This window comes from Zea mays, chromosome 5 (assembly GCF_902167145.1).
Source record: "Zea mays cultivar B73 chromosome 5, Zm-B73-REFERENCE-NAM-5.0, whole genome shotgun sequence".
Taxonomy (NCBI): domain Eukaryota; kingdom Viridiplantae; phylum Streptophyta; class Magnoliopsida; order Poales; family Poaceae; genus Zea; species Zea mays.
Window position 1 is genome coordinate 14,593,415 of NC_050100.1, and position 9,477 is coordinate 14,602,891.

Consider the following 9,477-nt stretch of genomic DNA (forward strand, 5'->3'; position numbering starts at 1 on the left):
CAGAATCCAACGGCATTGGTGACGTGGCTGGGGCACCGGACATGTCCGGTGTGCACCGGACTGTCCGGTGTGCACCGGACTGTCCGGTGTGCACCGGACTGTCCGGTGCGCCATCAAACAGACAGCCTCCACCAACGGTCAAGTTTGGTGGTTGGGGCTATAAATACCCCAACCACCCCACCATTCATTGCATCCAAGTTTTCCACTTCCCAACTACTTACAAGAGCTCTAGCATTCAATTCTAGACACACCAAAGAGATCAAATCCTCTCCAAATTCCACACAGCGCCCTAGTGATTAGAGAGAGAGATTTGCTTGTGTTCTTTCGAGCTCTTGCGCTTGGATTGCTTTCTTCTTTCTTGATTCTTTCATTGCGATCAAACTCACTTGTAATTAAGGCAAGAGACACCAAACTTGTGGTGGTCCTTGTGGGAACTTTGTGTTCCAAGTGATTGAGAAGAGAAAGCTCATTCGGTCCGAGGGACCGTTTGAGAGAGGGAAGGGTTGAAAGAGACCCGGCCTTTGTGGCCTCCTCAACGGGGAGTAGGTTTGCGAGAACCGAACCTCGGTAAAACAAATCCGCGTGTCACACTCCTTATTCTCTTGCGATTTGTTTTGCGCCCTCTCTCGCGGACTCGATTATATTTCTAACGCTAACCCGGCTTATAGTTGTGATTATTTTTGAGAATTTCAGTTTCGCCCTATTCACCCCCCCTCTAGGCGACTTTCAAGAAGTAAATTCATTTCTTTTGTATTCTCGATGAATTTAGTATCACAGTAAGAGATTTTTTTAACACATACATTGTACAACATTACACATTTATCATTTTGAGAGAGAGATTTTGGTTTTGGATCCTTTATACTGATCTTTTTTTACTTTGATTTTGAATTTTAATTGGTTTTGTAAATGAATGTCAATGTTTAATGTCTATGTGGTGTTGCTAATATTTTCGTTAAGGAGAAGATTGTAAAATCTCGTGTGATAATCCATTGTTTTATATTAGAATTACCTTTGTAAAGTGGTTAACATGATATGATGTTGGGCATGTGTGCTAATGTGTGGTTTTGATATTGATTTAACACACTCATGGGCGTGGAGTTGCATGGATTGACTTCGAGGGTGCATTTGGTTCAGCTTTTTGAAACTATTTCTGTTTTAAAAAGTAGAAGCTAAACCAAAAGGATCAACTTTTCTAGTACTACTTTAAAAAAACAACCTTTTGTAGTACAAATTTGAAAATGACTTGGACCCGACTTTTGTTGCTTATCTAAGTTTGATATATTAATAAAAAGATACGACAATTTAAAACTTAAATTGGATTTAGAATAATTAATTGTTGTAATAAATGAAATTAAAATATATTTTTAATAAATTAATAAAAATGAAATTGTAAAAGTTATTTATTAATTCAATATATGAATGACGACAGATATAAAATAAAATGGGATTAAAAATAATTAAGTGTTAGAATAAATAAAATAAAAAATATTTATAAATAGCAAATATATAGCAAGTAGAGTCTAGTTTTATTTGTAAAGATACCAGGAATGCAAATATGAAGTTTGTTTTTAATTAGATATATTGATTAAGAAATATAGTTAAATAAAGTTATATAAGCAATATATTGTTTGTTCACAACAGACAACTGTTTGAGCTTAACAACTTTCGTTTTTTACATCAGATAACTCACGACATATTTTCATAACAGAAAACTCACATCAACTTTTTGACAACTCAAAGCTGAACTAAATCCATCCTAAGCTAAATCGTGAACTTGTTCTCGTACATGGTTGACGTTTGGAGTATAGATTGGTACATATGAAGGTCATTTGTGTTGGAGAATTATATGAAATATATATAATGTTTTAAAGGATCGTTGGATAGAATTGCAACACACGCTAAACAGTGAAAAGATAGAAAGAAGTGGAGGTGACCTTTTGTAATTTGGCATCCTCTTCGTCCGGGCGATCAACCATGGGCTGATGGGCGCAGGGCTGCTGCTCCTTTGCGTAGCCGCGTAGGGACGGGACGTGGAGAGGGATCTCCGCGGGGAGCCGGGGAGCGTGAGGCAGCTGGCTGCTCCGCTGCTGGCCCCTGGCCGGACTACCGGTGGCGCTAGACGAATAGCAGCAGTAGCTAGTAGCCGTGCGCGCGGGGTGGAGGCACGATGGGGGCCGAGGTGATGTCACGACGGGTTAGCGCGGCCCAGCATGGCACGGGGCAGGCCCAGGAGGGAACTGTTGGCAATGCAGGCGGCCTAGACGGGAACTGTTGGCCCAAGTGGGGACAATGGCGGCCCAACTCGGCGCAGCTTGCAAGCGGGTTGGTCAACCCAAGTTGCTGGCCCAAGAGTGTCGAAGGTCGGCTCAAGAGGGGCCGATGCGGGCTAAATTGGGTCTTTTATTATAAATATCAGATTTATGATTTATATTACCTCAAAACATTAAATTAATCTAGAGCTTTTGAAGATTTTGTAAAGAAATATTTTTTTGTGTTTTTTGAGAGCACTTTGTACACATAATACTCATGATTAAGGCGTTGTTTATACAAGATTAGTGTGGTAATCTCATTCCTCCTTTGCTTAATAATGTGCGGCCTAGTTTTGATCGTAAAAATGTCGGGAATATAGATATGAATTTGGTTCAGTAAGTAAATCTTTAAATTATAAGATATAAAAAACAAAACTCGTGTCTCGGTTTGTGTGCACGAGTAAAACAACAGGTTGGGACGCGCTTCCTCTATAGTTACGTCCAACGACAGACGTGTGGGGTTACCTGCTACAGCTACGTCCGTGGACGTAATTGTAGAGGATCATACTTGGCTGGCTGAGCAGAGCCTGGCCGCGTGTGCGGCCGCGTGAGGCATTATCGCTGGGCACGGCTCGTGGCGCTTTAAGTTTCGTGCTAGCCTGTTTTGTGGGATGCAGGGAACCAAACAAAAGCTACTTTTTGCATGAGCAGATGCAGCTGCACCCATATAGAAGGCAACCAAAGCCCCTCCCCTATTATTATGAGTATAACTTTGTGCATCGCCTTTCGCTGGACCCGTGTCGTGCCTGCTGAATAGGGAAGGCATCGACAAAGTTGTACTTAAGGGTAATTATTGTTGCCATGTCATAATAGGGAGAATTCTTGTTGCCATGCAGGATGGCACAAAGAACTATTCTCGTATTAGAAGTTATGGGAAATCATTAATACGTGAAGAACAGAATAACATCATGAAAGGGAAATGTGCCCTTGGGCCATTTCTAAGTATTTTGGTGATTTAGTGTCCAACACAAGTGCCTAAGTGTTAAATGGTGGACAAAGTACAAATCAAGTATAAAGGTATGTTTCTTAGACTTAGTACATTGTTTTAGAGACTAATGTATTGTGTCTAAGTGCTGGAAACAGGAAAAATCAAGTTGAAATTAAAGATGGCTTTGTTCAGCCAAAGTCAGCCCTGTCTGGGTGCACCGGACTGTCCGGTGGTGCACCTGACAGTGTCCGGTGCGCCAGGCTGGCTTAGGCGAACTTGCTGCTCTCGGGAAGTGATTAACGACGTACGGTTATAATTCACCGGACTGTCCGGTGTGCACCGGACTGTCCGGTGTGCACCGGACTGTCCGGTGAGCCAACTGTCAGCCGGGCCAATGGTCGGCCGCGGAATCCGCGCGCGACGCGTGGCGAGTGCCAACGGTCGGATGGGGCACCGGACTGTCCGGTGTGCACCGGACTGTCCGGTGTGCACCGGATAGTGTCCGGTGCGCCAACGGATCCAAGACTGCAACGATCGGCTTCACCAAATAAGGAAAGAGATCCGCACCGGACAGTGTCCGGTGGTGCACCGGACTGTCCGGTGCGCCAGGAGACAGAATGCAAGAATTGTCTTCCTGGAATGCACTCAACGGCTCCTAGCTACCTTGGGGCTATAAAAGGGACCCCTAGGCGCATGGAGGAGTACAACCAAGTATTCTCTAAGCATTCCTAAGCACCAAGACTTCGATTCCGCGCATTTGATTCTTATTGTTAGCAACTAGAGCTCCATTTGAGTTGTGAACTTGTCAGGTTGTGTTGTGAGCTCTTGTTGTGACTTGTGTGCGTGTTGATACTCTGATTTCGTGTCTTATGTGCGTTGCTAATCCCTCCCTTACTCCGTGCTTCTTTGTGAACCTCAAAGTGTAAGGGCGAGAGGCTCCAAGTTGTGGAGATTCCTCGCAAGTGGGATATAGTAAAGTGAAAGCAAAACACCGTGGTATTCAAGTGGGTCTTTGGACCGCTTGAAAGGGGTTGATTGCAACCCTCGTCCGTTGGGACGCCACAACGTGGAGTAGGCAAGTGTTGGACTTGACCAAACCACGGGATAAACCACTGTGCCATCTCTGTGTTGATCTCTTTGTGGTTATCGTGTTGTGCAAGCTCTCTTCTCTAGCCACTTGGCTTAATTGTGCTATCTCCTAATCAAGTTTTGTGGCATTAGAGTTTAAGTTTTACAGGATCACCTATTCACCCCCCCTCTAGGTGCTCTCACATCATTGCATCGGAACACGTATAAGTCCATGGCACGACATAAACAGTTGGGTATTTGATATGCCAATGCCACATGTGTGTATTCATGTAACACCTACTTTTTTGGACTATAAAAGGGTAGTAACATTAAATTAAGGTTCACATGACCAAATTGAAGCGAAGAGACTTGAAAGCAATATGCCCATGACGATAATAGGAGTTAGTTTAGCTTACCGTAGTCTACACTTCTCTTGGCTTGGGATATGCAATCTTGTACACACCTTTATACAACAATCCACCATAAGTAAGAGAACGAATGGTGTTACGCACTCTGCGGTCTAATCCTCTATAAAAATTCTTATGTATTGAGCTCATAATGTCATGATCTGGTAGACATACTCTACAGTGTTAGGGGTCACTTCCTGCTGCTCAAGCAATGCTTCTATGGGCACCTTTGCTACCATGGTGTCTTTGCTATGAAAATATGATAAGGTATAATTTCACAGCAATGTTAGTGCATTTGTATTTTTCCGGTATATTTGGTTTTTGTGATAATTTATAGCTTATTATGATATTGGTTGCACGTGCAATAGCCCCAAAAAATGACCTCATAGGATGAAGATGACCTTGAATACATTGATTTGGACTATGACCTAAATGAAAGCGCCACGTGCCCACGTCCCACCCAACTTCATAGAATCTCATTAGACATATAGCGCGTGTTTGGTATAGCTCCAGAGCAAAACTCCAAGGAGGAGCTGACCAGGGTCGGCCAAACACCCTAACTCCGGAGTTGTAAACTCTATGGAGTTTTCGGAACTGCAGTACAATTTTTTGGAGTACCTCTTTTTGCTGCTCTAAAAACTCTAAAAAGCAACCTAGGCATGAATTATGAGAAAGCAATCGAAACTTTAGAGCAACGCTGCTCCAACTAGAGTTTTGGAGTAGAGTTCTTCCTTAGTGGAGCAAGAGTTATGGCAAACACGCCTATAATAAATTGATAGTGTTTTACTTTCTTCAATATTCTTGTGATAGATTGCATAGTAGAAATTGCTTGAGCATATATACCTTAAAGCGACCTTACTCCTGGTGACAGGCATGCATGATATCTGGTGATGTGATGTATAGTATGGTCATGTTTGTGTGTGGATTAGACATTTGGTGCCATTTTTTTAAAAAAGGTTGCTCTAGTTTCATCGCGTGTCTTGTTTGCACGATTCACACTAATAAATTGGTTAACTAGACACAAGAATGGGGTGATGAGCTCTTTTTAAAAATATATATTTTAAGAATGGCCCTCCTATCGTCTATTGATATTTTGAAAAAATATCAATCCCCTCCAACTTCATGTCTTGTTTACAAAGTTTATATTAGTAAATTAGTTTGTACATAATATATTCCCTTTTATTAATACTTGGTAACAAAAATGGGAGCCAATATGATTATCTTCCCGTGATCTTCTTCTCCAGCGTGTATTTACGGCCTGCAGGCAAGTGGCACTGTGGCAGCGCCGCAACGGTCGACTGCTTGAGCGTCTGCGCCTGGCCCACCTGGCAGCTGGGCATCTAACGGGCGAGTGAGAGCACAGAGCAGAAGCGGCGCGCGTCCATGGACACAAATCCCCAACGGTCACAAGGACGGACGGATAGACACACACACAACAGTATAAAGAGCCAGCTAGCCGTTACACATCGGGAAACAGATCCGCCATACGCCCATCCCATCCCCTCTCCTCACTCAGCTCTCCTCGCCCAAAATCTCCGCCGTCTGCAGTTCCGGTTGCGAGTCCACACAGCTCATCACGCTTCCTTCACAAATCGAACGCAGCCGCCAGCCGGATGTCGATTGCGGCGGTCAGATCCTCGTCCCCGGGCCCGTCGCCGAGGCCGTGCTGCGGCCTCAGGAGGAGCGCTGATTCCAGCCCCTTCAGGCCCGCCGTGTCCCCACTCGGTAAGGCGTCTTCCTTCCGTTGCCGCGGCTCGTGGCTTATTTCCTCTTTATCGCCGGATTACTTCCCTTGTCCCCACGCGATCTGCCGATTTCTCTCGTATCCCATAAAGCTCCGTGTCTCGATCTCTTATTCTTACTTTTGGATTTGGACGTCCGTTTTTCAAGAAATCTTGGTCTGCCGATTCCTTACATATTTTTTCGGCGATTCACTTCGCAGATTCGCCGCAGAGGAGCTCCTCCGTCTGCAAGAACAGCGGCCGCGCCTCGCCGCGGACCTGGGGCGCGGAGAAGGAGAACGACCCGCGCGACGCGGCGCCGGCCGCGAGCGCGAGGACGCACAAGGTGCGCTCCAGCGGCGGCGGCGGCGGCGGCGCCAAAAGCTTCATGGCGCCCACTATCTCGGCCTCCTCCAAGGCCGTCGCGCCGGCTTTCACGCCAAGAAAGAAGGTATTCGGCGAGCGCAACAACGATGCCGTCCCTTCGTCGCCAGTGGACCTTGCGCACAGCAGTAAGCCCAGGGCTGCGCATCCGCTGCTGCCAGAAGAGGCTCTGGGCGTGCCGAGGCGTCTGCGGCTCTCACTGGACGGCGCCTCTGCCCTTCCTTCCGCGGCTGGGCCTGTCGTTTCGCGCGGCGCCCCGTCGTTCGGAGGTGACGAGGCCGCCGTGATGGTTGAGAATCCCGCCGTCTCCGAGAGCCACCACGACGTGGCTTTGGCGGACGCGGAGGTCGTGGCAGCCCCGTACGATCCCAAGACGAACTACCTCTCCCCGAGGCCTCGGTACCTCCGCTACCAGCCCAACCGCCGCCTCGAGATTTACCGTCATGGCGGCGGGAGCGTGCGGGGGCTCGAGGACATGTTCGCTTCCCAGAGCAGCAGCGAGGAGGTCGACACTGCGACCACCACGGAGGAGGAAGTATCCGGAGAAGGGCAGCCAGATGACTCCTCGGAGGAGGAGACCTCGGCTATGGCCCCTCCACCGGAGGCCAGAGCTCAGTCTACTGCTCCGGCCCTGGATCGCCTCCTGCTGCCGCAGCCCGCGCTGGATTCGCCACTAGCTCGGGTCCTGACACCGGAGCCGAAGGAGTCTCCGCGAGCTGGTGGCGTCTTGATACCTGAGCGGGAACGTGCAGTGAGCCCCGCGCGAGCTCGTCCCAAGAAGAAGAGGTCACCAGTGAGGTTCCTGCTTGCCCCTCTTGCTCTGGTTCTGTTGATGGCTGCAGCGTTTGTCTGTGTTCCACCGCCGCCGGGTTATCCGGTCATGCTGAACACCTCCATGTCAAAGGTGTCAGTCTTACTTTCAGTTCAAGAATTGCATCCTGTGGAGTTGGCTGCTAGGCTGAAGCAATGGTCTAGCAGTTCGTTGGACTTCGTCACGTCCTACTGGGAGGCTATTGCATCTTACCAAGAACGACCTGTCCTTGGTCCGCACTTGGCTGCCAATGTTACTGCTGCTGCTGCAGAAGTAGATGCAGATTACGCTGTTGGTTTCTACTACAGTGCTGCTCAGACAAGCCCAACAAGTTTGGAGTTGGGGACTCATGATGTTGTTTCAGAAAATGATACTGAGATGATTGCTGGGCCTGATGTGGAGGATCCGGTAACCTGTGATGACCCTGATGCAGAACCTATTGATGATATTGAAATGGAACAGGAAGATTTATCTGAGGTACCAAGTGCCATGGAGGAGGTGAATGTTGATGCAGTAGTAGAGGAGTTCGATGATGAGATGGCCGAGGAAGTGTCTGGTGGTAGTAGTGGAGAAGAGACGGCAGCCTTCATTCAGAATTCAGATATTCCTTCTCAATCCACTCCCGAGCCTGAACAGGCAAAGGGCATTGACGAGGTATCCTTGCAGCAAGATGTTCAGACTGAGGATTCTGAGGATCATGCTGATGGCAAGGAGGATCAGCCAGCGCAGCATGGTCAAAAGTTGGGATCAGATATGTGGTCAAGTTACTTGGACAAAGTATCGGATCCTGCTGCCATTGGTGCTGCTCTTGCTGCCATTATTGTTGCAGCTGTTGTGGCATTCCTTTACATGAGGCAGAAGCAAACTCGTGTTGCCTCCAATGAACCAGCTGAGCAGGTGGAGCAAGTTGAGCAGGTTGAACGAGTTGAGCAGGTTGAACAAGTTGATCAGGTTGAAACTCTTTCTGACTCAGGAAGTAGCCAGGGGCATGTTGTTGCCAAGGGTTCACTGTTTCACAGTCCTGGCGTAGAAGCCTCTGGCCCCTCACAGTATAGCAGCAGCTTGTCATCTGGGCTTGGCAGGAGGAGGAATACCAAGGGTGAAGGCCTTGAGCCAGTAGTGTCGAGGAGAGACTCGACAGCTCAATCCACATCATCTTATGGTAGTTTCACCACATACCAGAAGATCCCTGCCAAGAAAGTAAGCTGCAATTGGTCTTTACATTTAGTTTTGTTCCTTTTGCTAAATGTATGGCCCTTGTGTTAGCTTGCACTGACCTTGTTCTCACAACACAGGGAAACAAGGAGGACGAAGCGATGACCCCAGTCCGGCGCTCCAGCAGGCTGAGGAATGTGAAAACTCCTGAATCTTAAGATTGGCGCAAGCTGGCATCTGAACTGCCTTTTAGATTATTAGATAATTGCTATTGCCACTTTGTTTGCTGCTTAGTGAAGCATCATGTGTCTAGGCAATCAACAGGTTTGCGTGATGTTTGATAAACAGCTCTCTGCTGTTTTTACTTCAAAAGATGATTAGGACTTGTGTGTTCAGTATAACTGCTTAAGATTTAATTGATGTTGACTTGCTCGTTGTACTGCTCTCTGTTTGAGATGAATCCTCTGTTTTAGATGAATTCTCTGGATTGCATTTCTCCAAAGATTTTTTTTCTAGGAAGGTATTACACTAAAGTCACCCGGGTGTGTTACGAAGTCCAGTGCGGCAGCCGGCAGAACCTTGTGATTATCTCTATACTAAATAAAACACCAGTTCCACGGTTCCTACCATTGTCGGTGCCATGGTTTCCATCATCGTTGTGCTTCACCACATTTAAATGATAAAGAAAGTAAAA

At 47.0% G+C, this 9,477-nt stretch overlaps 1 protein-coding gene across 1 annotated transcript; it reads left to right on the plus strand.

Annotated features, from left to right (window-relative positions):
• The first annotated feature begins 6,074 nt into the window (after positions 1–6,074).
• LOC103625998 (uncharacterized) lies at positions 6,075–9,261 on the plus strand. Its single transcript, XM_008646387.4, has 3 exons — positions 6,075–6,437; positions 6,655–8,828; positions 8,924–9,261. Exons 1-3 carry the CDS (start codon positions 6,326–6,328, stop codon positions 8,999–9,001), a joined length of 2,364 nt encoding a protein of 787 aa, XP_008644609.1. The 5' UTR covers positions 6,075–6,325; the 3' UTR covers positions 9,002–9,261.
• Positions 9,262–9,477: the final 216 nt, after the last annotated feature.

Bases quoted from the DNA above. Each gene is read 5' to 3' on its own strand.
- LOC103625998 (XM_008646387.4), top strand. From the start codon at position 6,326: ATGTCGATTGCGGCGGTCAGATCCTCGTCCCCGGGCCCGTCGCCGAGG. The intron at 6,438-6,654 runs GTAAGGCGTCTT...TTCACTTCGCAG, and splicing joins GCCCGCCGTGTCCCCACTCG to ATTCGCCGCAGAGGAGCTCC. The intron at 8,829-8,923 runs GTAAGCTGCAAT...CTCACAACACAG, and splicing joins AGAAGATCCCTGCCAAGAAA to GGAAACAAGGAGGACGAAGC.